The sequence below is a fragment of the Dermacentor albipictus genome, chromosome 8 (assembly GCF_038994185.2).
Source record: "Dermacentor albipictus isolate Rhodes 1998 colony chromosome 8, USDA_Dalb.pri_finalv2, whole genome shotgun sequence".
Taxonomy (NCBI): domain Eukaryota; kingdom Metazoa; phylum Arthropoda; class Arachnida; order Ixodida; family Ixodidae; genus Dermacentor; species Dermacentor albipictus.
In genome coordinates, this window is record NC_091828.1 from 50,847,039 (window position 1) to 50,875,035 (window position 27,997).

The 27,997-nt window shown below is 47.3% G+C and overlaps 2 protein-coding genes across 2 annotated transcripts in view; both read left to right on the forward strand.

Moving 5' to 3' along the window:
• LOC135896050 (gastrula zinc finger protein XlCGF57.1-like) overlaps positions 1-27,997 on the forward strand; it is a 110,083-nt gene that overhangs the window by 52,729 nt on the left and 29,357 nt on the right. The window lies entirely within an intron of this gene.
• LOC135896023 (gastrula zinc finger protein XlCGF57.1-like) overlaps positions 15,688-27,997 on the forward strand; it is a 127,607-nt gene continuing 115,297 nt past the window's right edge. Inside the window, exons 1-3 of the mRNA XM_070523386.1 lie at positions 15,688-15,924; positions 16,429-16,536; positions 18,446-18,652. Coding sequence (XP_070379487.1) covers positions 18,460-18,652 — 193 coding nt within the window. The 5' untranslated portion in view covers positions 15,688-15,924; positions 16,429-16,536; positions 18,446-18,459. The remainder of the gene's footprint in view (positions 15,925-16,428; positions 16,537-18,445; positions 18,653-27,997) is intronic.

A 27,997-nucleotide genomic window follows, 5' to 3' on the forward strand; every position in this document is an offset into this window, starting at 1 on the left:
GGCGGTGGTGTTTTAATTGCTGTTAATGAATGCTTTGACTGTTTCCCTGCTGCCAAATCAGGTAATAATGAATATGTTGGTGCTGCATTTCTGTAAATTTCAAAGAGGTTGTGATCGGTGTTTGTTACCGACCACCATCGTCAGGCCCGACTTTTTGCGATAGCATGAATGATTGCTTGTGCCAGATACGTGTTCGCTGCTGATTTCAACTTGGTTCAGGTTGTTACTTACCCTGCACGTGTAACGAACACCACATCATCTCTTTTAGATCTTGTTTTAACGTCATCAACAGATATCATATCTAAGGTTACACACTCAGCCGGCTTGAGTGATCACGACGTCTTGCATTTTTTCATAAGCCTGGCAATTTTACCATCCCCAAACAGTACTAAAACCATTCGTGATCATAAAAACGGCAACTTCACCGCTATCAACTACGAATTTACTCTTTTCCTTGATAATTACCTGCCTAAAGTTGCTGAGCGCTCACTGGATACTAACTGGAATATATTCAAAGAAAAAATTCTCGATCTTGTTAACAAGTTTATTCCGCAGAGGCGCATTTTTTCGAATAACAATGCTTCATATTGGTGTACTAAATCTTTGAAACGCCTATCTAACAGAAAAAAACGTCTTTTTCGCAGAGCTGAGTGGATGCAAAGCCAGAATAAATGGTCTGCTTACAAATAAGCTGCCTCGGCCTACTCATCTGCGATAAAGAATACAAATTTTTTTTTTCAATAATACCTTTCTGAACATGCTCATAAGTAATCCAAGAAGCTTCTGGAATGTAGTAAGGCCTAGTGCATCGAAAATCATATCACTTAGCACGTCTTCGGCGAGCCTATATCTCGGCAGCACTGCGCTACGATTTCAAATAATGTGTTTATAAAAGCTTTCACTCCTTCAACACATGATAACGACCTTCCAAGGCTATCATGCTGCAATTTTTTTCCTATGGATTCCGTAATTCTTAACACTACTCGCATAAAAAAATAATAGCCACTCTTAAACTTACGTCTCCTTGTGGAATAGATGAAATCACGACGAAATTTCTAAAAAATACTAGTGAGTATTCCTCTATCATCTTAGAGAGCATTTTTTCCCAATCGTACCTGTCTTCCTCCTTGCCTCATGACTGGACAACAGCAAAGATTATTCCTATCGACAAATCTGGCGAAACTCAAGATCCGTTTAACTACAGGCCCATATCGATTACCTCAGTACCGTGCAAAATTATGGAGCACATCATATTTTCTAACCTTCTTAACTTTCTTGAAGGAAATAATTTTTTCTCTAACAGTCAACATGGCTTTCGGAAATTCTTGTCTTGTGAGACTCAGCTGGCAACTTTCACTAATGACTTACATGTAAATCTTGATAGCGGTTTTTTGACTGATTGCATATTTTTGGATTTTTCTTAAGTTTTTGATAAGGTCAAGCGTGTACTGCTACTACACAAACTAAGCGCACTCAACATTGACACGGGGGTACTCAGCTGGATCCAAACGTTCCTTTCGTCACGTTCCCAATTTGTTGTAACCAATGACTCCACATCTAACGCAGCTCCAGTTGAATCCGGTGTTCCACAAGGGTCTGTTCTTGGTCCTCTTTTATTTTCAATATATATGAACGATTTACCTGATAACATTTCCTCACAAATTTGTTTATTCGCTGACGGTTGTGTTACATGTCGAAAAATAACGAATGCATCTGATATAGCTACCCTTCAATCCGATTTAAATAACATATCTAATTGGTGCCTCACTTGGTGCGTGGAACTCAATATTAATAAATGCAAATCTATGCAGATTTCTTGTTCTAACACAACTTGCCCTACCCACGCCCTTAATGACTACCCCCTTCAATCCGTTACATGCTACCGTTATCTTGGCATTCATATAACTAGCAATCTTTCTTGGAAGCAGCATGTGCAATATGTAATGTCTAAAGCTAACCGCTCCTTAGGATATTTGAAGATAAATTTTTCGCTTGCGCCAGTTTTATTAAAACGGCTGTTGTACACGACATACGTCCGCCCCCAATTAGAATATGCCTCTTTCGTTTGGGATCCTCATCAGATCACATATCAATTAACGAAATTGAATCAGTGCAAAATCGCTCTGCACGTTTCATCTTAGCTAACTACCACCGCACTGCTAGTGTTACATTAATGAAGAGTACCCTTCAAATCCCGTTATTATCTCTTCGCAGAAAAGAATCACGCATTTCCCTTTTTCATGAAATCTACGACCACAGTAACGCATCTCTTCGTCCCCTTCGGATCCAACCTGCGCCTCGTTATTCGGCTCGTCGTGGTCACGTACATAAAGTTAACGTACCCCGTCATAACACCGTCGCGTGCTCACAATCTTTCCTTCCTTGGACTTCAGTCGACTGCAATAATCTACCTACATCATTAGTAAGCATCAGTGACCCCACTCGTTTTAAAAATGCACTAATCAACATAACATAATGTATGTTGGCAAATGACATAATTATGCACTTATTCGTGAACATTGTCTCCTTCCTAAAGTGTACTCTCTCTGTATTTTCATGTTATGTATGTCTCTGTTATTTGTTATGAATGCATCAACATATAGTTTTTTTTTCATATTGCTTTTGTTCCCTGGAAATTCCTTGAACTACTCTTGGAATGTATTCTCGCCCCTCCCCTCTGCAATGTACAATTATGTACCTTGAGGGTATCACAAATAAATAAATAAATAAATAAATAAATAAATAAATAAATAAATAAATAAATAAAAACAGTGAACAGACACTGGCGATACAGGGCTAGGAAATACCTCGGGTAACAGAATATAAATACCTTGGTATATGGATAAACGAAGGAAATAGATATATGGAAACACAGGAAAAAACAATAACCGTGAAGGGAAAGAGAAATGCCCCCTTAATGAAGCACAGAGTGCTATGGACGTACAATAGGTACGAAGTGCTCCGAGCTATGTGGAAAGGTGTAATGGTTCCAGGACTTACTTTTGGAAATGTGGTTGTTTGCTTTAAATCGGGGGTACAATCGGGACTCGATGGGAACCAAAGGTCAGTGGGTCGCCTCGCATCGGGCGCTCACGGGAAGACTACAAATGAAGGTGTGCAGGGTGATATGGGCTGGATAAATTTTGAAGTGAGAGAAACTCGCATAGAATTGAGTATGAAGAACGACTGAGGAATATGGAAGAAAGTAAATGGGCTGGGAGAGTGTTCAGGTATCTGTACAGGCAAAACATTGATTCACAGTGGAGGAAAAGAACTAGGAAGCTTACCAGCAAGTATGCGGCCTGTGGGGTGGGCAACACAGCAACAATGAAGGTCAAGCGGAAAGTCGGAGAGGCTGAATTAATCTCGTGGGTGGCGGCAATGGAAAAGAAACCTGCCATGAGTAACTACTTAGGAGAAAAAAACGAAATCAGGAAAGAAACCATTTATGACTGGGAAACTCATTACTTTTCGAAGCGAGATCGGGATGCCTTAGAACACGTACCTATAAAGCAAGATATAAGAAGGAAGAAGAAGCATGTGCTTGCTGCGGTAAAGCTAGGGAAACGACGGAGCATATTTTATTAGAATGTGAAGACGTCTACGCAGCGGTTGATTTAGGCACCACTGGCCTCCTTGAAGCCCTTGGGTTCAGCGGGAGCAGTGGTAAAGCAAAGAGGTCCGCAATAGACATTAGTCAGAGGCGATTGGAGGATTGGTGGAAGAAAAGTAGGCAAACGACAAAAGAAGGAGACGTACAAAAGCACAGTTCGCCATAGGGGATCAGAAAATTTTGTTGTGATAAATCAAAGTTTTTTTTCTTTTTTTTTTATTGCCTGCATTGCTAGCCTGTATATTACCGATGTAATGGTCAACGGTCTATACGAGTGAATTCTGTCTTTCTCCCCCTTACCTTTATAAATTAAATTCATTCTACTTTGTCGCCAACTGTCTGGTATTCGTCTATCTTTTAAAGTTTTTTTCCACTGCTTTCACCAGAGCTTCCTTACTTTTTGGTCCCAGTTCATTTATCAGCCTAACGGGAACCTCGTATAGCCCAGTAGCTGTGCGCTTAGGAATTTTCTCTTCCGCTTTCTTCCAGTCTAAATTTGTCAGCGCCAGCTCCTTTTCCACTTGGGTCTCTTTCATGCACTTTTTTTCTTCAAATACAACCTCGTCCTTGCCTTGGAAAGATTCGGCTGTTACTTTTTGGATGTAATTTATTGCCGCTTCCAGTCTGTTTTCATCTTCGTCTAGGATATGTTGTGTTGTTGACTTCCTGCCTAATAATTTTATGTGATTCCAAAATATTCTCGATGCGTCCTTATTTTTCTCACGTATTTCTGACAACCAACCTTTACTTTCACCTTTTAATTTTGCTTGCACCAGTATTTGAACCATAGATTTTTTCTGCCGGTATATTTCCCATTTACTGGTTACTTCATCCTGCGGCAACTGCGCCTTCTTTGCCTGCCTGTGCTCTCGAGATGCTTTCTGTCGTTCGGCGATCGCTTCTCGTATCTCCTTGTTCCACCAGCTTTTCGATTTCTTTTTTTTCCTTTCCAACGAACATGTTGTTTCTGTTTCCTTATTTCTGTCGTTATTACACTTAGAAGCTCACCATATTCCCACTCCTTACTTGGCCACTTGCCAAGTTCCTCCTAAACTCTAGTGACTATATTTGCTATTTGTTCGGCGTTCCAATTTGGACTGGCCATTTTGCGCTCCTTGCTCTCTTTCCCAACTACATATCCCCTTTTCGAAACGATGCGTTTACGGTCACCCGCTATGCTGCTAAACCCTTCCCCATCGATGACCATTTCTGTCAGCTTATCATGAATTCCTTCTGTCATCAGACAGTAATCAATGGTCGATTGCCGGTTTCCCACTTCCCACGTGATCTGCCCTTCACACTTAGGCCCTGTATTCACGATCACGAGGTTATGTTGCTCGCAAAGGTCTAGCATTGACTTCCCGTTATTGTCGGTATAGCCATCTAAATCCTGTATGTGGGCATTCATGTCACCTAATAGGACAGTCTCAGCACCATTCCCGAAACCCGTAATATCAGCGCTTATGCATTCCACTCACTCTTTATTCTTCTCTGTGCAATTTTTTCCGGTGCACAAATACGTAACTCCCAGCCAAGTTTCTTTCCCACTCATTGCACCTGATAACCAAAGGTGCTCTTGACATTATGAATTTACTCTTTTCCATTTGGCTCCCTGATGGATGAGCATTCCGACTCCCCCTCCCTTTCTTTCCGACTTAGTTCTGTTGCACCCTTCCCATACATAATTCTCAATAACTGGCGGCTCTGTTGAGTCTATAAGGTGCGTTTCTGTAACCGCATACACCCCTATTTGTTCTCTATGTAACTGCTCCTAAATCTCTGCCCACTTTTCCGTTCTTCTGCCGCCCTGGATGTTTATGTAGCCTATTGCATGGCGAGCTCTTGTTCTTGATTTGCTCCTTTTTCTGTTATCGACGGCGATGCTTTTCTGATGTTCCCCTAGGGGACCTTCTTCATTACTACCTACTCTGACCTCGTGAGCGCCCGCGGGCCCCTTAAAAAAGCTACAGCGCGACCCCCAAGTCGCCAGCCCACTTCTCGTGCTAGTCTGTAATTGAAGTGGATCCCATCTCGTTCAAAACTACCACAACTTCTCACTTCTCTCTTTATTTCTACAACCTCAAAGCCTATTCTCTCGGCTCATTTTCCATATTGCCTCATTGGCAGCCATCACGGCTCTTTGCACGTGACTGTCACGCACAGGCACCTCCGGCACCTTGCACACCACGATCTGCACCTGAGGGAAAAGCTCGCGCAAGTCGTCCACCCCCTTCGCCAAGCGCTGGGCTAGTCCTGGCCCTTTCCTGTTTAGGACGTCATTTAGCCCACCTGCTACTACGATAAGGTTGCGCACGTGGGCATTTTCCGTGAGCTTTTCTTTTGCTCGCTCCATGACAGCACTCAGTGTCCGCCCTGGAAATGTCCCTACCGCCACTCCTTTGTCGCCTTTCACCCTCTCCACCATTGCTTTCGAACACCCAGCCATGTTCTACTAACTCTATGCCCAGCCATGTTTGAGTCGCCAGCGATAATCACCCTTTCACTCTCTCCTACCTCTCCCTGCTTCCCTGTGTCCTTTTCCGCGTGATTCGGACTCGACAAAGGGCATTGTCCCCTGTGCTCCTGCTTTTTCCGCGTGGCGGACTCCCAAGGTAGGTGCCGCTCTTTCCAGCTTCCTGTGGCTGCAGCGTCGCCTCACTCGGGGCGTGTTGCGCTGCTTCACTATTGGCGGCGAGGTGTTACGGAGTCGCCATATATCGGAAGCGCCTCGCTGGCGTAGTATGAGGGATCACGTGGCGCGCTCCTCATAGGTTTTGCTGTCAGCGCTCACTGAAAACACCACGCGCGAGCTCCCCCGGACATTTCTGTAAGTACTTTAGAAACGAGAGAAGTTTTTTACTGTCTAAATAATAATCTTGGGCAAACTGAAAGCACACAATCGTTTACAGACATTATCTCTTTACCGAATACGTACAGTGAACGCCACTGCGCGCGGTCGCCGCGATGAAGTCTCCCGAACCGGTTTCTTGCGTGAAAGGTAGGTAAACGCTGAGAGCAAACTATGTCAGATATGTTCTTATAGTTTTCGTATAACTAAATGGAGCGTAATAGAACGAAGCCTCAATGCAGCGATCGCGCAGATTCGCAGCGACCGACTGCGCGTGTACATGCTTGTCCGCGCACCGTTTCGCTTTCGCCGCGCGCGCGTTTTCGCACCGTGCCATAAGCTTTAGGCCGCAGAATATGAGCATTTGACAGTATACAAGCAACCATTGTTGCGCGGGCGCTATCAGAGCTGTTCAAAAATAATTTCATTGTAGAGACTTCGATGCCTACAGGGACTGTGATGTGCCGTCGCGACGATTCAATATTTCTTTTCTTCTAAATTCTTTGAACTTTCAATATTATTTCTCGAGTTGCGTCGCACTGTATGTTTATCGGTGTTCACAGCGTGCAATTTCCCGCTGCTCATTTTTTGTAATACAGTTCATGAATTCATAACATAAACATCACCATATGCCATGCTTTCTTTAAATGTGCTTCTTACCGCTGCCTTTCCACTCCACTGAACTTGCCAGTATCTATAGCATCGACAAGTTCATAGACCAAACCATCATGGCATTAGTCGGGCAGCGGACTGGGGCGAGCGTCTCAGTGCGCGTTTTCGGAACATCGCAGACCTGGCGCCGTAGCAGAAATCTTCCTCGCGTCTGTGCTTGCTGCATACCCGAGTTGTAGCCGATGACCGTTTGCCGGTTTTATGTTTCGCGAGCCAAGCTTCACGCAGCTTCTTGTCCTGCGGCTACGTGTGAATAAGGCTGACACCGGCCTCCGTTACGTGCGTCCGGCCCTGCGGCACCGAGCAGTAGTCGACCATGTTGCGCGCCTTCAATGGCAGCCACCTATTGTAGTGCTTTCAAGCGTTGTAAAGGAGACACTCGAAGGGGGAAAATTTCGCCACTAAATAAGGCCCGCAGCGTACGAGGGAATTTAAACTCGTTTTCAGCTCGCTTCGGCGCTCCCGAAGCAGCCGATGCGGCCGCTATGTCCACGTGATCCCTCCTAGCACGTCCCGCCGACGGTGGCGCCAGCTTTTCCAGTGGTGGAGCTCGAGGCCAATAGCTACGCCTATAGTGTACTAAAATAATTATTATTCTAGTACACTATAGAACATTATTTAGAACATTATTCTAGTACACTATAGCTACGCCGATTCACCAGCGGCGAGCTGGCTGGCGACCGCTTGCTTTGGCTCCCTGCCTCCCAATTCGCCTGTAGGGTCTACCCTACTTTCTGATCCTTTGCCACCGCTTTGGTGTCCTGACCCGACACTCTCCGCTGCCCGCGTCTCAAGTGCGTCGAGCCGCTTTTTCAGTTCGGCGCTCCTTTCTTTCTCGTCCTCATGCTCGGCCACAGTCCTTACTAACTGCGCGGCGTGGGCCGCCTCCACCTTGTCTAAATTTTCAACTTTCGCCTGCAGTGCTACCCGCTTCTCCTGCTCCTCCCTCAGGTCTGCCTTAAGCTCTTCGAACTTAGCCGCCCAATTCCCTTCCAGTTTTTGGACGGCTTCCCTGACGCCCTCGCACGATCTGCACGTGAAGCTAGGCCCCTTCGCGTCTGATAAATTCTGGAGTTTAGTCTCGTCGAGGAAGCACCATCGCAGGCACTCGTCGCATTGCACTTGTTCCCCGTCCCCCGCGGCTTTCACGTTCATCGCTAAGCCTACGTCCCTAGGCCCAACGAGCAAGTTCGCCAAATCACTCACGCAAAGCCGACTTCTACCGCTATCCCAAACAAAAATAAAGAATTATCACTTGCTACTCCATGTAAGAATCCGAAGAGCGAGCTGAAAGAATTAAATAAGCCTATCAAATAGGTCTCTCCTACCACCTAGGCCCAACTGGGGAGCCGCCAGACATAGACAAAGCGGGTACGTTTATTCCTACCAAGAATCAAAATTTGCGCCCCTACTCCATGCAAAAGAAAACACTTCAAAACATTAGCTAATAAAGATAAAAAGTGTATTTAGCGACGAACGAAATCGCTGAAGGGCTATTGGCAAGGCAAGGCTATCTGACTGGACCAAATTTCGTGAAAAACAGAAAACAACCGGCAGCATAACAGACGTAGGAGAATGGGCCGAGCGGATCCGAGTTATTCACCCTAGGGTCACAAAAGCAATTGAAACGACAACGGAGGCTCCAGCCGTGGATCGTCACCTCTTGCACCTCTGGGAAGCCCGGAGAGGCCTCACAAAAAGGTGGAAAAGGCAGAAGCTTAATCGCAAACTCAGGATACGGATAGCTCAGCTAGCGCAGGAAGCTAACGAATACGCACAAAAGTTAAGCGACAGCAATTGGCGTCAGTTCAGCGACTCGCTTCGGGGTACGTTGACTACAAAGAAAACATGGCGCATTCTTCGAAGTATGATTGACCCGGGAGGAACAAAAACAGTCGCGAATCGCACACTCAACCTGCTTGAAAACGAGTTTGAAGGCCGGGAAGCTGATATGATAGACAAAATTAAAGAGATATACGTAGGAACTGTACCGACCGGGCAATCCACCAAACCCGTTTACGAAGGTCAGGACCAACCGGAACTGGACGCCCCCATAACCTTTGAAGAGGTTTATGCAGCGGCACGCTCCTTCAAGAAAAACACGACCCCAGGGGTAGATCAGGTCACGAACGCAAAGATTCGCAATCTAAGTGAGACACGCTAAAGAGCTTGACCAAATTCTTTAACGACACGGTCTGGACAGAGGACGGCGTCCTTCCAAAAGAATGGAAGGAAGCAAAAATTATTCTTATTCCAAAACCAGGTAAGCCTCGTAACACCATCAACCTTCGGCCCATCTCCCTAACGTCGTGCGCGGGGAAACTCTTTGAAAAGGTTGTGCAAGTCCGGCCCTCGAACCACATAGAGCTAAACAACATGTTCCCCTCCAACGTGTTCGGTTTCCGACCCCACGTGTCAGCGCAGGACGTTTTTCTACTACTAAAGCACGAGGTCCTGCACCCCAACAGAGGGTCGGAAGAAAAATTTGTACTGACATTGGACATCAAAAAGGCCTTCGAGAGCATCTCCCACCACGCTATTCTGGAGGGACTGGAAGCGGTGAACTGCGGAACGCGAATTTATAACGACGTGCGGTCGTTCCTCAGCCACCGCACGGCCACAATTGGATTAGGCTCCACGAGGTCCGACACCTTCGACTGTCCCGACAGAGGTACCCCTCAGGGAGCTATACTCTCTCCACTGCTATTCAATGTAGGGATGAGAAAGCTAGCCCTGGAGAAACACCCGAATCTCGGTGGTGCGATATATGCCGATGATATCACGTTCTGGGCTCACCAGGGGTCGTATACGGGGACAAGCAAGAAACCCTTCAAAAGGCCATAGACGCAGTTGTGGAATACGCGAGGGCGGCGGACATGGCATGCGCACCCGAAAAACCGGAATTCATTCGGGCGCGTGCGAAATACGCAAGAAAGAAGGACTGGGTGCCGCTCACTCTGACTCTCGACGGGGCGCCAATTCGTGAAGTGGAGACACTCAGAATATGAGGGATATTGGGGATGTGGATACAGCAGAATGCTGGAACATCTCACACCCTACAAAAACTAAAGGCGGTCACAGGAAACGTGGCCAGAATGATAAGGAGAGTGGCAAGAAGCAGAGACGGCCTAACTGAGGGAGAGACCATCAGCCTGGTTCACGCATTCGTAATTAGCCGACTCACATACGCCATTCCGTGTCAGGCCTTGACAAACGAAGAGATTAAGCAGGCAAACGCAATAATAAGAAAAGCCTTCAAAGCCGCCCTTGGTCTTCCCGAATGCGCTAGCACAGACAGATTCGAGGGACTGGGCCTGCACAATACTTTTGACGAGTACGCAGTCGCGACATTATATGCCCAGAAAGAACGACTTTGTTCTTCAACTCAGGGCAGGGAAGTATTGGCTAGGTTAGGCTTTCCCGTGAGACCCCAGTATTGCGGAGAGGAAACGGCACAGATAGACCGCAATGTTCGATCGCACATCGCGGTGGCCCCAATTCCCAAAAACATGCACCCCAAGTACCATCCCGGACGACGCAGAGCAAGGGCAAAGACCCTTCACAAACGTTTCGGCATGGGACCGGGGGTGTATTATACGGATTCCAGTCGAGCCAGCTCAGACACTTTCACCATAGTCTCTACATGCAACAACAACATAACAACGGCATCCTTCAAAACCGCCTTGGCATGCGTGGCAGAGGCTGCAGCCATCGCCTTGGCCATTCAGGACGCCGAGCGCCAAACCAATTCGGCTGTCATTATCCGACTCACAAGCGGTTTGCCGCCTGTTTTTACAAGGAACGGCACCCAAATCAATAATCAAAATTTTAGGCACTCAACTAGAGGGGCACACCACACTATCGTCTGGTATCCGGCACACGAGCGACTGGCAGGAAACGCTAGGGCAGACCGTATTGCTCGAGGTTTGAACGTCCGAGGAACGGCATGGCCTAGCGACGACCTTCCACCGAATTCTCGTGACATCCTCCTACAGCAAAGGCAGGAGCGGAGACGTTTTGGACATCCTCACTCCGATTTAAACAGCGAACAGGAGAGGGACTGGCGTCGTATTCAGACGAATACATACCCCAACCTGCACCACCTACACAGAATACACCCCACGAGGTTCACTGACGAGTGCCCGTGGTGCACAGACACACCCATACTAAAACACGTCACATGGGAGTGCCTCAGGAGGCCTTCGCACACAGACAGTCCCATATTACACGAACATCCACTAATGAGGCATAGGCAGTGAGAGGCATGGCTTGCAGACGAGGGTCGGGAGAGCTTGTTGGCTCTTCTGGACCAAGCCCAGCGAGCTGCTCATGCCATTGGGGCCCTGGAATAGGGGCTCCAACTATCGTGCCTTATTTTATTTACACTGAATAAAGTTTTACTCTCTCGTGCACAGGAGCGTCCGTGAACCACGACCAACCACGTAGACAACTCCACGAAAAAAAAATACAGTGAAATAAAGCCCTTTAATTTTTCAAAAGTAGCGCCATTCTTAGTCTTTCCGCCACCCCGCTCACCCTCGCGCGTCCTCCTCCACGCCTCCTGTCGACCCAGCCTCCTCCGCTCCCCCATTGGCCAATCTGTGTCACGTGAAAGCAGGCGCCGCGCTTTTGTATATGTTTTCTTTGCAGCGCGCGCCGACCTCCATTGTTGGGCCTGCGCGATGAAAGTACGGCAGGCGGACTGACGGAGCCCGTTAGCGTGATAGAATGTGCAGGGCCGACAACTTAATTGCGATGCCATGCTGCTGCGCCTTCGGTTGCCGCAACAGACACAGCGAGGGCATAAAGCTTTTTGCTTTGCCTTCCGGCGGGCACAACGCAAAAAGAAGTGTGGATTCGCAGGATCGGCGGGCTGACTTCGAAGAAGTAGCCAAGACGTACGGCTTAATGAAGTAAGGGCCACGGCTACTCACAACCTCTTATCTTGAGCCTAATTCACGCCTTCCGCTTCGAAAAAGTGTGTGTTCATGCTCTGCGTGGTTTTTAGCGCGTTGTTTGACTTTTGTTTTTCGAATGTGCTCTTTGTTTCATGTAGTTTCGTCTTGCGGTGAAATGCACGCATCTGCAGCTGGCCTGTGACATAAAAGCGACTTTATTCAGGGTGTGTTTTGAGCTCCACCAGACGTTAGCACATTGTCGACGCTTTTGCAAGGCTCACTATGACTTACGATGCAGTCTTTTAGCTTCGAATGTACGCCCGCATGTGTTGATTTGGTTTGTGGTGATTAATGTTTTTAACGTTCCGAAGCGACTAAAGCTAGGATGGAGGTCGTAGTGGATGGCTTCGGATAACATTATCTAGCTTGCCTGGGGATGTTTAACGTGCACTTTGATCGTAGAGTCGTACGTGGGCCGGTAAATTTCTCGTTGACGTTTCATAATAATCGCGCGCTAGCGCTGCTTTAGAAGTTGGCGCCTCGGCGCGATTGTATTTCTTCAATAAATTTGATTTACTAGTTGTTAGAACTTGCCATTATTTCGTATTATTGACGGCGCTTCCAGGGCACCAAAGCGGCAACGGGAACACCAAAGCTAGAACCAGGGCTGGATGGGGCTCGCCGAAGCCTGTGCATGCCAAGGGGGTATAAGAACGCGGACAGCCAATTTTGTATGCGAACACACCCTGCGACGCCTGCATTAGTGTAATGTTACGTGCTCTTCAGAGGCCTCCGATAGCCATTACATGTGTCCTCCTGGAGCAGTACTTATATATATATATATATATATATATATATATATATATATATATATATATATATATATATATATATATATCGTCGCGATTACCAAAGCACCCCGCAATGAAAAAATGGCTGTGGCTTAGCTAAGGTTAAGCCCAGGATGCGAAGCATACTAGCCTTTATTTTAGTTGTTGAACCACTGTTTAGCCTGGTGAACTGCTGTTGCTTGGCTATATTTGGTTCGGCTAGATGAAGAAACAACTCATGCGTTACTCTGCTTCGCCTTCAAGAGTGGAACGCGACAGCGTTCCCGTCGACCCGCCAAGGGGTGTAAGACAATGGGCTACGGCGCATCGACTACGCGCCCCGCATTGGACGCGGTGAGCGTAGAGCAACGCAGCGTTCGGCGCGGCAACTAAATTTGCGCCTGAGCAAGCGACGCACGCCTGAGCCTTAGAAACAGCTCGTTTCTAAAGCAACACCGCATTCACTAGAGGCGCTTTTGTACCGCTTTGAAGCATCGTACTCGTGGCTCAGTGGTAGCGTCTCCGTCTCACACTCCGGAGACCCTGGTTCGATTCCCACCCAGCCCATCTTGCAAGAATTGAGCCAAAGCCACCTAGAAAATCAGTCTCTGTAGCACGCCGCAACCTTCGCTTCCCATTCCAACGAGCAGCTCTGTCTCCACCAGGCATCTCACCTCGTGAGTGTCTAGCAGAGGCAAGCGCAGCTGCTTATATACCGTCGCGACGCCGCGAGCGACGGCGCGAGTTGGAGCCCCAGTTCTCCTCTGTCGTGACGTCACGGTGTTACGTGGTATTGAAGGCGACACCGCCGCGCCTTAGGAGCTGGGTTGAGCTCTCGTAATATGCTTCGCATAAAAACGGCCCTGTTGCCAGGCATTGCTGACCGCACACGGTCGGAATCTCGCGTGCGCCGACCGAACAATAGTGTCCTGCTGGTTCGTATGAACCTACGAAACCACGTACACATACTTTCAAGCTGTCAACACCTGAAACTTTGGTAATTACACGCGTGTTTGAGTACACCGCGTGCTTGCGTCGTGTTTCAGCAACACGAACTCTCAACGTCGCGCGCTTTACGCCTTAAATACGCCTTGAATAGGGGTCATTTTCTCTATTTCTTCCGCTATTCCAACACGAAATTCTAAAGGCCAGTTACCGACTGACAAGGAAAGATCTGGATTGAAAAAACTGCTCCGCAGGGCTCGAACGAACTTTTCTGCGGATTTCCTCCCGTAGCGTGTTAGCCGTCGTCTGCTACGGCAGGCCCACCACCGGCGGCGCCACCGTCGAGGCCGCGCCGAGTGGAGGATGAGGGAACCGAATGGCGCTACTTTGGGAAATTGAGGGATTTTTCAGGATGGATGGATGGATGATAGTGGCTCAACGCTTTGAATCGGGCGGCGGCGGCGCGCGCCACCTAGCCTTTAATGGTTCTGTATGTATGCATACCTATGTATTTACTCCTTTGCTTTTGCGTTGATATTGTCCACCAATCAGATAGCCTCCGTTTAGTTATTTCTACCTGTTCAATGTCTATTCTACTTTCACTGTCTTTGAAACCCAAGGCTTTGAATAGTTCCCCGTTAAATTTTTCTAAGCACTCTTAGAAAAATTTACACCCTTTGGGGCTTATCTTGTCCCACAACAACAATCGTCAGCCGTCTTGCCCGCGTTTCCTTTCTCTAATGCGGCGAGCCCGGTACTTCTCAGCCACGAACGGCATGCGCGTTATCAGTGTGACGCAGCATTCTCGACAGAAAAGTAGCGGGCGCCGAGTTTTCAGGAAAGGAAACGCAAGCAAGGCAGATGACGATTATTGTTGTGGGACAAATTTACACCCCAAAGGGTGCAACAGTTTTAAGAGTGAGTGTACAAGCAAGTATCAGGTGTTCAGCCGTTTCCTCCTCCTCTCTACACGCCTCGCACACCAAATCTATCTCCTGGTATCTGGCTCGGTACGTTTTAGTCCTCAGTACACCTGTCCTGGCTTCGAACAACAATGAGCTTCCCTTAGAGTTATCGTAAAAATTTCCTTTGGCTATTTCTTGCTTAAACGTCCTGTACGTCTCCAATGCCGATTTGGTTTGCATCTCTGTACTCCACATACCCCTCTCTGCCTCCTTAACCTTTTTCTTGACAGATGATTCCTTACTTGTTCCCCCGCTACTGCCCAAGTATTTGCTTGTCAGTTTTCTAGTTCGCTTCCTCCACCTCGTGTCAATTAACATTCCTCGTGTATAAGTAACTGAAAACCTTCCTAGCCCACCGAATTTCCCCCGTTTTTCTCAATCGCACCTCAAATGCTATCTTGCTACTAGCCTCTCTGCCCTCGAAAGAAGACCATAGCAGATCCCCCTGCACTCCAAGATTTGGTGTCTTGCCATGTGCTCCCAGAGCGAGCCTACCCACACCACGTTGCCTAATTTCCAACTGTTGCCGGGTCTCTGTTCTAATACATAGAACTGCATTGGCAAAAGTTAGGCCTGGTACCATTACCCGCTTCCATATCCCTCGTACTACCTCGTACCTATTGTAGTTCCACAGTGCCCTACTCTTCATAATCGCTGCACGTCTGTTACCTTTAGTCGTTAGATATTTTTCGTACTCTGTCAAATACTCAATGCCATTATTTATTCACACCGCAGGGTACTTGTATCTATCTACTATCTCCAGCGTGGCCTTCTGTATCTGATGCTCGCCGCAAATGTTATCATTAAAAATCATGACTGCTGATTTCTCTTTGCTAAACTTCAAGCCTAATCTGTCTCCTTCTGTACCACATATGTCCATTAATTCCTGCAGATCTACAGTGAAAGGCTCCATAGCGCCGCCTCGCGGCCGCAAAGATGTTACGGATTTTCCGCTTCACGCTCGCGCATGCCCGCGCGCTCCCTCGATCCACTACCCGTACTCTAGTACACCATACTTTGTTTGCTTGTGTTCTGTGCACGACTTCACGTGATTCTGTGGTGGAGTTGTGGTGGCTGTGTTTACGGCACGTGGTGAGCGAGCAGGTATACAAATTCACTTCCCTGCCGCTGTCGCTTACGAGCACCTTCAAAGGTAAACATGGATGAGCGCACGAATCGGCTCATTATACCTACGTCCGTTGCTATCTTTGTTCATGTTGTAGCGGAACGCTTGTACACACGAAGAAGAAAAAGAGCGCGGGAAGAGGAGGATCTTGTTTTTGCTCTGGCGGCATCGCTCCATCCATTGCTTTAGTGCCGATCCTTCTAAATAGACGTCTCCCGCCTTGTAACAATATGTCATGCGGGTAGCTTTGCATCCGTGGTCGACATTGTAATAACACTAATGCGGCATATTACACAGGTTGTCAGTCTGCCTTAATTTTGTATGCTGATTTTAGGATATCTATTACGAGCCACCCAGACAAACGCTACAGACTCGTGCTGCCTACAGCTAAAAACATTTTTCCTGGTTGCGCGAGGAGCACATGTTTCACTTTGCGGCAGTTATGCGGTGAAGTGCTCAAGGCACATATCCCTGGATGTTTGTACCGTCATTTGTCTAATTTGTTTTACTGTGCTACTGCTGTCGTTACAGCTTCTGCTGATCTTAGTTGTGCCCGTCAAGATATAGGCCATCTCTGCACCGTTTACAACAATTAGCCGCAAGTGCTGATTGCTGCTGGTTGGCTCAGTCCAGAAACAGGTATGTATATGCATTTGCTCAAGGAATTCTGATGCTTCTAATACTTCAGCTGCAACAGTAAAGGAAGATTGAATTAAGTGTCGTTTGACTGATGCGTGACACCCATTCACTGTTGTGCCATTCAGGTGGCAAGGGATCTTCAGATCTAGGCCAGTAAGGCCGAGCAGTTATCTGTTGGAAGTTCCCACAAAGCATTAAATTCGAATATAAAATTGTCTAGGCCAGAACTCTTATAATACTGTAGTGCCCTTGGTGCCTGATGTCATCACAAAAGAAACAGTAGAAAAATCCACAAATCTTGTGTAGAGCTGTCCCGAGACAATAAATCATACAGAAGTAATTATGTTACGAACTGCGACTGAACATCCACAGCTGTGAGTAATTTCACTGTGCGAATACTGTTGCTTTTCAGCATATTTTGTGTCAATTGCACTATCACTTGCCAGTTGCATCCTCAATGTCTTGACTCATTGTCATAAGACTGTGGCTAGCTGTACAATGCAGTTTCTGCGCCACAAGCTGTCAGTGAATGGTGGTGAAAGTGTTTATATATCAGCTCTCGTACATAGGAAATGCCAGTCGGCCGAAACAATGGCTTAAATTGTGTCGGCATCAGAAATAGCTCTGCAAGGCTGCAGGTATACTTAGATGTCTCGGTGTTTGTCTGAGTTGTGATCGGCAACTGTTTCTATATTGTTTGTATGGTGGCATACTATTGAAACTTTGCCACTTGCTCTGGGCTTTATGTTTAGCAGTGTTGTGTACTCTGCATTTCATTATGACGTGGACGTGCAGCTGCGATGAAATCTTTTGAAGTGAATTTCTTTGACTTTTTCGATCATTTTCGTTCTTAGTTGGAGGTCTGTAATGGTTGGTGGTCGGGCTCTCCTAGGAAAACATTCGTTCCCTTTTCCTTGTTCCTTCATTTGCTTGTTCTTTTGTTTGTTCACCGTTTCATTCCTTTAGGCTATTCCCTTACATTGACAGTTATCATCTATGGACCCTGCACATTTTCTTCACAGAAGTTCACGCTCTAATTAACCAGCAATCTTACCAACTAGAGCATAGGGCTTGTACTCTTCCTAGCTAATATTGCACACCTTTGATAAAGTTTTGTCATGCCTCCGTTACTAAAGGAACCGATTTCTTGAGGAGTTGTACGTCACTGTTCATGACCTATAGGAAGGTTGAGCATTGTCATTCCCTCGCATGGCACATCGTATCATGGCAGATGTGTTAAACATAAATATAATTATGGGGTTGTATGTGTCAAAACTACAATCAGATTATGAAGCATGCCGTAATGGCAGACTACAGATTTTGACACCCTCATGCTCTTTAACGGGCCCCTGAAATTGTTCAAGACCCACTGTGGTTGCTTAGCGGCTATAGTGTTGGGCTGCTACACATGCGGTTATGGGATGGAAACCGGCCACTGTGGCCTAATTTCGATGGGAATGAAATTCGAAAACGCCCATGTTGTAGGTGCGTGTTAAAGAACCCCAAGTGTCTCATATTTCCGGTGTTGCCCACTACATTGTGGCTCATAATCAGATGGCGGTTTTGGCACATAAAAACAATTTTTTTTTTTGAACGGTTCGAACAAGTTTTGTAGATGCATAGCGTACAGTAAACATTCGCACTGCAATTCTCCATAGCCGTACATTTTCTCCTAAACTCATTCGCCGAGTGTCTCAAATAGGTTCTGCTGTCGTAAGCCTTCCACAAAAAATAGGTTGCTGTGCTTTTGAGTATTCAATGTGGATTGTCCTTTGTAGGCCTTGAAAAATACTGAACCGGGAGGGTTATTTTGTGTTGCTTGGCTATGCGCCTGTATTTATTCTGTTGTATTTACCTCTTGCTCTTCATGCTGTAACAGGACTGCAATTGCCCCACCTATTTTCTGCAGGCCTCACAAATGCGATGAGCCTAGCTGAAAGCATCACTGCCAAAAGGGTACGCCACGTCCCTTCAAAGGTCCTTGGTCAGGTCGAGGTTGGCATGCAGCACAGCTTGCCTCTGGCTGACAAATCTGTCGGCTGTTCGTTGAAACCAGGGAGTGAGTCTAGGAGCGTGCAGACTACGGAGGCTGTGGAACAGTTAAGCTCCACTTCAGGTGGGCAGTGACTGGCACTTCTCTTACGTTTGCTTGCTTGTGTGTGTGTGGTAAATGGCCAAGTCTGCCTAGCTTGGCACAACTTGCTCAAGTGTGCGACGTTCTGCTTATGATGACAAATTAACGGGTTTTTTATTCTTGTCTGTATACTGATTGAGGCAAAATGAAAAAATAATGCTCTGCTGAGCACACTGAAGCCCCTTAGATAGCAGAGCTTAATGCAGAGCCGTCTTGAGCTGGTGTTGTTGTAGCCCTTACATTGCTTTATGATAACCTTACACCCAGTGAGTCTTAGTTATGTATTGATCGGTGTACGAGTGTATGACCATGAATATAAATCAATGTAGATTGTAAGTTGACCTCTGGGTTTGATGTGAATAAAATTCAAACAAAATTATTTAATGCAGTCAACTATAAAACATACCTTGTTTCATCAATATGCTCATTCATTGAGCGAGCTGAATATGGCACGGGAACTGTAAGGATTCTCATCCTGGGACAGGTTTTGGTGACGACATCCCACAGCACATCATCGGCGATGACTAAGCGGTTCTATGCATGCGCAACACTGCCCTCAAGCAATGAGCAGCATGCACTGGGCTCCTCAGGTGCTTGCCAGCAATCGCCCCAGACGATCTGTACACGTCTTGAGGTGAATGCTGGTTTTGGTGCTCTCCCGTCGATAGCAGCTTCAGGTTTTTTTTGCCGCATTTACAAACTGCAGTGGCCGATGGGACCTCTTTTGTACCAACAGTTTGTGCCAGTGGATAGTTATTCCTCCTCAGCACTTTTGTTACAATATGCTATCCACTTTTGCTGATGCGAAAAGGGAAGCCTTTTCCCTATGAAAAATGAGGCACTAGTGAGCAATTCAAATGCCTTTGCAATGAATTGAATCTGCTGTCATCAGGAGAACTGGTCCACGGTGCTCACAAGAGCATTTCATGACACTGTCTTCAAGTTCACCGTCAACAGGGTAGCCATTGCACAACAAAGCCTCCAGTGAAAATCGACATTTGCTCTGTTTTACTTTCTATTCATAGAAACCAAACGGCACACTGCCATAATCATGCTTTACGCTTCCACCCATTTTATCACATTGTTTTCAAGTGCACTTATAAAGCCCTGACATGTTATTTTTGCCCTCCTTGCAGTATTTATTCGTGTTTGGACAAAGTTTGCAAATGTGGCAAATTTGCCACAATAATGACAAAAACTATGATCCTTTCTCCACTTTGACAACTACAAACAAGAATGCTTTATTTTGTTTCACAGTATACTACATGACAGACACAGGAAAATCGTGCTAGTTATTGTGCGACAACTGACCAAAGCGCAACCTCTCCTTGGTAATTCAGGTGCATGCAGTTGAAGCGTAAGATTAGCAGAATGGTTTACGACCTGTTTAATAACAGAAAGTGGAATTCGAATATGTTCTTTTTCACAGCATAATAATGATACAATCACCGACCAATTTTTTGGAAACCCTATTTTCTGGGGCTACCCGAATATTTGGACTCTCTCATATTATGGCCACGTGCTCTATATACAGTCGCCGACCGTTTATTCGGACCTCATGGGCACTGTGGAAATGTCCGAATAAACAGGTGTCCGAAAAAGCAGATAAAGAAAAAAAAATGAAATCCTTTATTTCCATGCACTGATTCGGGCTCGGCAGTAGGCTTGGAAGAAATCGTGAATGCGCCGTTGCACGCTGTTCCGTTTAGGCGCAATGAGATAAGCCTGAATCTCAGAGAGGGTTGTACGGCCAATATAGGCGTCTGAAAGCACAGTCACTGCTTGTACACGCTCCGCATGCGACGGCAGCGTAGCACATGGTGTGTCATCTTCCGTTTCAAGAGTCATCGCCCGGCGGTGCAGCAGAAACCTGACAAATGATCTCGCCATCGTCGAGTTCTGCGCATGTCAGCACAGCAGTGTCGGCACCTGTGAAACTGTCAATGAGACTGTGTCCGGAATCGCATTGCAACCAGTGCGCAGGTCTCGGCAGAACATTTTCCGCAAACATTCCGCGGAAGGCGACAAATCTTAGGCCTCCCGGCACCCGCTTGCCGGCATTCCGCAGCGCAGTCTGCGCGGGCACTGTCGGCACCATTAGAGACTTGATGCGATGTTTCCGTATGCCGCGTTGGATCACCAAAACCTCGACACAGCACACAAAGCAAACACTACCGTGCCAACACCAGTCACACAAACGAAAAAACAGGGCCTGCTCGCAGCGTCGTGCGTGAAGAAACAAATCAGCTGCTGGATTGTCTTGACATGGCTTACTAAGCTGAAACCGGAACTGCTGCAGAGCCACTCTATCGAACTAGGCAGAAACGATGATGATGAGCGGGGATTTCCAGTAGCGGCACTTCGTGGGGCAGCAAAGAGGCTCCATTCAAAACAAAAATGGCATTCAGCAAGTCGAACCATGCACCGGTCAGAGTCGGTGCATGGGGCTCTCGATCGAGTTGGCTCAAGGAGTGTCCGAAAAATCAGACCAGGGGTTTCAAGGTGTCCGAACTTTTGGCAGTTGTTATAAATTATGGTGTATGGGGAGAATTGCGGTGCTGAGAAGCAGACCGAATAATCGAGCATGTCCGAATTTTTGGAGTCTGAAAAATCAGTCAATGACTGCCTCTCACAAGTGCGCCTACATGCATCACACTGCTGTAATATCACTCATAGTGACGCGCGACTCTGTCTGGTCCACGGCAAATTCGTCCGAGAAAGGCGCTCGAGACAAAGAGGGACCAGTGAGCGAGTTAGTGCGAGCACTCAAGCAGGGTGGCTCCGATGCGGCACATGGAGCACTCAACTGCGCTTGGAACAAAAAGGTGCCAGCGAGCAGGAGCAGCAGATTGGAGGGGCTAGTAAGCACCTGCTCCACATGCGCCTCAAAGAGTTGAGAAAACCAGAAAAACGCATGGCAAGGACTAGGGGGTACACATCCAGGCGGTCGAAGTGACAAAAGGGCTGTCCAAAGTAGGGATTGCTCCTGCTGGCCAAAAGCAGAGGGTACGTACCTCATGCTGTAGGTGTTATCCGCGTCGATGGACATTAAGCACATGGCAAGGGGATCAAGCAGGAACGACGGCCGTAAGGGGGCCTGCATTTATGACATGCTGAAACAGGGTTGGGTGGTAGTTATGTGGAAGTAGGTTTGCACAAGGCTCACCGTACGAACGACGGTCTGGGAAGGGCACGACGCTCCTCCACCCCGCAACGCACAAAGGCGCTTGGGCAGGGTTCATCGACTCTGATACGGCGCAGACAAGGCTCCAGAGTCAGATTGCCAAGAAGCATGGGTTTATTCAACCAAGATATAGCACAGTTTGACAGTCACTGCGCTTATGGGCAAAGGCTCACCCCAAGACTGATCGAGTATGTGTGGTCCCTGCAGTAGGGCAAACTGGGAAGCGGTCCACCAAGCGTGAAAACGAGAAATTGCGGGAGCAAAGGTCCTTGTAAATACCTCGTTGTGGGCCTGTGAGCATCTTCCGTGGCAATGAAGCACTCAGCGGATGAGAGCTCAGGCGGAGACGGTGCCCGGGGACCGCCACTAGGGAGGCCGATTGAGGCGCATCTTTGTGACACTAGCTCGCATACTAATTTGACCTTGGGAGGGAGAAGCACAGTTTGCGCAGAAAATTAGCTTCGGTGCGCTAGCTGTGTCAGCAATCTTGCGGTTATGATGGCGGTTCCTGGAAATCAAGCTAAACACAGTGCAGGAGCTGGAGGAAGAGGCACAGGAAGGCACCTCAATCCCCACATCATGCAACGTATGGGGAACAGATGTCAGCGACCAGCCAAATGGTACAACTCAAGTTAGCCCATTATTCCTACACACCTGCCCACTCGCCTTACATTGTGCGAACAGTGTGGCAGATACGGAGCCTGTCCCGTAACCATCAGAAATACAAGTGAGAAAATTGCTACCACATTTGATCCTCCCGCCACCGCAGCGAGGAGATCAATCAACACTGGCGAAGCGGTGTTCGCAACCACAAACTGGTGAAGCAGTGTTCGGAACCACAAGCATGGGTACATGTCAACGACAGAGTCAAGGCTTTCTGTAGACCATGCACAACCACAACAAGGACACAAGCTGCTACAAACATCATCGCACAAATGACTACGTTACCATTGAAAACTATCGCTGCTAGCAGCCACCCCAGCTTTGAACAGACCCACGTGAGCACTACTACAGTCGCCGACCGTTTATTCGGACCTCACGGGGACTGCGAAAATGTCCGAATAAACAGGTGTCCGAAAGAGCAGATTAAGAAAAAAAATGAAATCCTTTATTTCCACGCACTTATTCGGGCTCGGCAGTAGGCTTGAAGAAATCGTGAATGCGCCGTTGCACGCCGTTTTTTCCGTTTACGCGCAATCAGGTAAGCCTGATCTCGGAGAGGGTCGTACGATCACTATAGGTGGCTGAAAGCACAGTCACTGCTTGTACACGCTCCGCATGCGACGGCAGCGTAGCACATGGTGCGTCATCTTCCGACTCAAGAGTCATCGTCCAGCGGTGCAGCAGAAATTTGACGAATGATCTCGCCGTCGTCGAGTTCTGCGCACATCAGTACAGCAGTGTCGGCACCTGTGAAACTGTCAAATGAGACGGTGTCCTGAGTCGCAATGCAACCACTGCGCAGGTCTCGGCAGAACATTTTCCGCGTCAGTAGGGAGCACATCGGAAGGCGACAAATCTTAGGCCTCCCGGCACCCGCTTGCCGGCATTCCCCAGCGCAGTCTGCGCGGGCACTGTCGGCGCCATTAGACACTTGACGCGATGTTTCCGTATGTCGCGTTGGATCACCGAAACCTCGACACAGCGCACAAAGCAAACACCACCGTGCTGACACCAGTCGCACAAACGAAAAACGCGGCCTGCTCGCAGCGTCGTGCGCGAAGTAACAAATCAGCTGCTGGATTGTCTTGACATGGCTTACTAAGCTGAAACCGGAACTGTTGTAGAGCCACTCTATCGAACCAGTAGAAACGATGATGATGAGTGGGGATTTCCAGTAGCGCCACTTCGTGGGGCAGCAAGGAGGCTCCGTTCAAAACAAAAATGGCGTTCAGCACGTCGAACCATGCGCCCGTCAGAGTCGGTGCATGGTGCTCTCGATCGAGTTGGCTCAAGGAGTGTCCGAAAAATCAGACGAGAGGTTGCAAGGTGTCCGAACTTTCGGCAGTTGTTATACATTATGGTGTATGGGGAGAATGGCGGTGCCGCGAAGCTGACCGAATAATCGGGCATGTCCGAATTTTTGGAGTCCGGAAAATCGGTCGGCGACTGTTACTCCATCAAGGACCTCGTAACCCTGACCTGGTCTTATGCGACCGCACCGATTTCTTGACCAATGGCTCACCGTCATCGACCGGCCGAGCTATTTTCCACTAACTACACCGAAGGGTCCGCTACTGCCAAAGGCGTCCAATGACTCAATGTTAGACGTCTTAAGGGGGGACGCGGGTTTTACATCCCGAAAAATGGCAAAAAAAATGATTTTTTGAAAATCACACTTTCAGTTTCTATAACTCTTTTTCTATCCGACTCCAAAATGTCATCCATATAAACCACATAGAAGTGCTATAAAAAAAATTGTTTTATCAACCAAGGTGGCGAAAAATTTCGCGGAAAACAAGAAAGAACAGCGTTTTTCACGCCACAATATCTCGGGAACGGCGCGTCCGAGCGCTGCCATCTTGGTCTCGTTGGAAAGCGCATTTCTTCGTCTTCGAATTTGCTCCTTCAGCGCTGTCCTCCTTACAGTAAGAAGTGCACAAAAAGCAAATGATTGAAGGTCACGCCGGAGTCTGCGATTGGCCGCGCCCGCTACGTGACTCCAGCACGGTTCGCCATTGGTCTGGCGCTCGCATCGTCTGCTCGGCTCTTTGCACGCGGACATGGCAGTAGCGTGGCCGATTCCTACGCTTGTGGACGTTTCAGACTCGCGGCTAAGCATTCCGAGCATTCGCGACGCGGACTTTGCGACCTACCGTATTTACTCGTATAATGATCGCACTCGCGTAATGATCGCACCCTTGAATTTTGTCGTCAAAATTAGATTTTTTTTATTTCCCGTGTAATGATCGCGCCCTGAACCTCCCACAGCGATATGTCGTGTGCTAAGTCTAGCTAATAATGATCGCGCTTACCATCTGTCGAAGGCTACGCGAACGACTCGTCTTCACGCACCAAACATTCTTAAGTAGATGCCTCATTTCATTACTTTCATCACTTTCTGCACTTACATGGCAAAAAGAGGTACAACCAAACTTGCCTTTATTATGGGTAGGCTTTATAATGGTTGTGGTCCGCAAAAACAAAAAAAGGCGCCTTTCGATTCTTTTCATATTCACTCGTGAGCACGCAACAAATCGCGCGCGGCAATGATAGTAGCCACGTTTACACTGATACGTTAAAAGTGTACCCTATTCATACGCCGACGCTTGTAACACATCTAAGATATTCGCCTACCCTTAGCGGAAACGTGCCGTGTTAGGATAGTAGTGGAGACTGATGCCGCAGTTTCCGCAGCACGCCGGCCATGGGTTTCTGTCACTGGCAGCTAAGTGCGCCCATCTGTTTCAGTCCCCTCAAAGTGGACGTGGCTACGTTATTGCTGCAAACTTGCCGATATTAACGATATTATTCATCACTGTTACGGAAGAAACTGTTTCAATGCACGTAATGTACTCACGAGAAGAAAAAGAAAGATCGCGTTTGGCGCGTTCGGCTTGCTCCGCCGGCCGCCATTTTTGTTTTAGTGTCCCGCATCCCGCAGCAAACGCGGGTCGAAAAAAAATTTTTTTTTTCGCGGGGAATTTAACCCGCGTAACGATCGCACCCCTGAATTTGCGTAAATTTTTCTGACAAAAAAGTGCGATCATTATGCGAGTAAATACGGTAGATTCATGTGTGGTATCCTCGGACATGCAACTAAGCCTTTGAGCAGTCGGTGTTTTGGAATTCATGACGAAGCACATAGCACACACAGTCCTCGGACATGCGGCTAAACATTTCGCGCATAGGGAGTCTCCGACTCTGCGATCATGCACATCGCGCGCGGACTTCTCGGACCCTCACCTAATAATTTTGTGCATCGGCGCCTCTGACTGCGTGACTGCACGAACAACGAGTGTCAACTCCTCGAACTGCACGGCTAGGCCTTTCGCGCGTCTGCACCTCGGACTGTGTGACTAAGCACACCGAGCCTCGACTCCTTGTATCTGCGGCAAGGCATTTCGCGCGTCGGCACCTTGGACCGGCAACCAAGCATATTGCGCCTTCACTCTATGATCATATTGTCACAATAGCTCGTAACAATATCTATCATACCCCCGCACCCCCCCCACCCCCCTTCATAAAGAAAACCTCATCATGAGCTCTGTTCACTAGGCTTCTTGGGCTGGCACAACATCTGGCTGCAGAAATGATAGAGGCATCATACAAAAGTACAATTCTGGAAAGCACCTAGCAGCTGCATATCTATAACTGGCTCTCTGAGCCTAAGTTCCAAAGTCATTGTTAGGTGAAGATGACTTGGAAGGCTGCTTACACTCAGCCTTCATTCAGTAACATGGTCAATTCTACAAAATGAAAAAAATGCCTCACTGATTGTTTTGGAGACTGCTATCAATCAGGCAGCCTGCAGGTACAACACTGGAACTATATTCATGCCCACACAGAGTTCTGCAGCTCGGTTTGAAACCCAGGCACCATGGTCTTTGTAGAGAATGGTGCCTAATAAAGTTCCTTGTGCTAGTTCATTGGCCAGTGTGCTATTATTTTGAGAGTGTGCAGTCACCCATTTAGTATGGCCGTTCTAACAAAACATAGAGCTTCAAAACGATGCCATTTGTATTTCTGTAGATTCACTTCAGCGAAAGTGACATTTGTTTGAAACTTCAAATGCGTTTATTTCAGTTCGATGTTTTTGCACACCGTACTCAGCCTTACAGGTGTATTGTCTGGGTTGTTTTTGGCCAAAAATGACAAGGGAGCGAACATTTTATTCGTGTTAAAATGATCTTGGGGCTGATGCTTTTTTGATTACTCTTGTACCGTCATGAAAATTACATTCAGGTATAGTACTCACTGCTAATTAGAAAAAAATGTTCATAATAAATGCAAAATTGTTATCCTGTCTGTAAAATGCTTCCAAATGAATAAAAATAGCATCAGCTCCTACAGTAGGTTTTTAGCAATGGTTTCTTGCATTTAGTTTTTGGTTAAGCAAGAAGGAATCATTGAAAAGCCCCGTAACGAGTTTGAAATTAATTTGACTTTCAACCTCAATATTTTATGAACTGCTACAGCTATCAAAAATCTCATTAAAGATGTGAAATCAGCATGAAAAATTACCCCAGACAGTGGAGTTTGTTAAAGATTCACCAAAAAGTAAGAAAAAAGTTTTAGGACCCACATTTCCCCCTTAAGTCACGTTTGATCGAAAGTGCTGCGGCACTGTCATGATGTACAGCAGATCGTCACGCTGGTGTTTTAGTGGACACCTTCCTGGCGCCTAAGTCGAGAACAAGAATGACATGGACAACTGGCTATTGATGAACTGGTCCAAAAAGAAAAGGAAACAAACCCCTCTGACGACTCTGCGATTGCTCGGACACTGTCACGGGATTCCTGGGCCTCCCTTCTAGCCTGGTGGGACGCCAGTAGCAACCGCAGTCGTCGCTGCAGCGAGTGTGTCATATTGTTGCAGTCTCGGAAAGCGGCAAAGAGAGAACTTCGTAAGGGCAATGTGCTTAAAGGAGCCACCAATAAAATCTGGACAATGCCAATGACTTCCTCATCCACGGCCAACTGAACAACATCAAATAGAAGGAGCACTGTCATAATCGACCGACTCCTCCATTTCCTGGCACGTAGCAGCATGTTGTGAACAGAAGAAGTGTGGCATAACCATAGGCACAGGCCAGGCAAAATGGGGTTCCATTATAGCAGTCGCACTGAGCAATCGGAGCCAACGGTCATGCAGTCGCTTCATTCCTTACACACCTGTTGGGCATTTCATCCTTTGTTTTCATAGTGCGAAATGGTCAAATTGGTCACCGTTCTCTAAATATACGGGACTTGCAAAATCGTCCTGTACGCATCACAGCTGCCGTCTGCACTGCAGAGTACCATCAATGTTGTGTTCGCTTGTCATCTCTACGGACTTAAGCATATGAGATGTCACAAAACATAATTTAATAACCCTGTTAACGACTGTTTATTTGATACCCTTGCAGTGAAGGATTGTAAATGCCGACAACACATAACTGTGCAAAATCAATGCTTGTTGCTAGTGATCAGCTGATATTCTT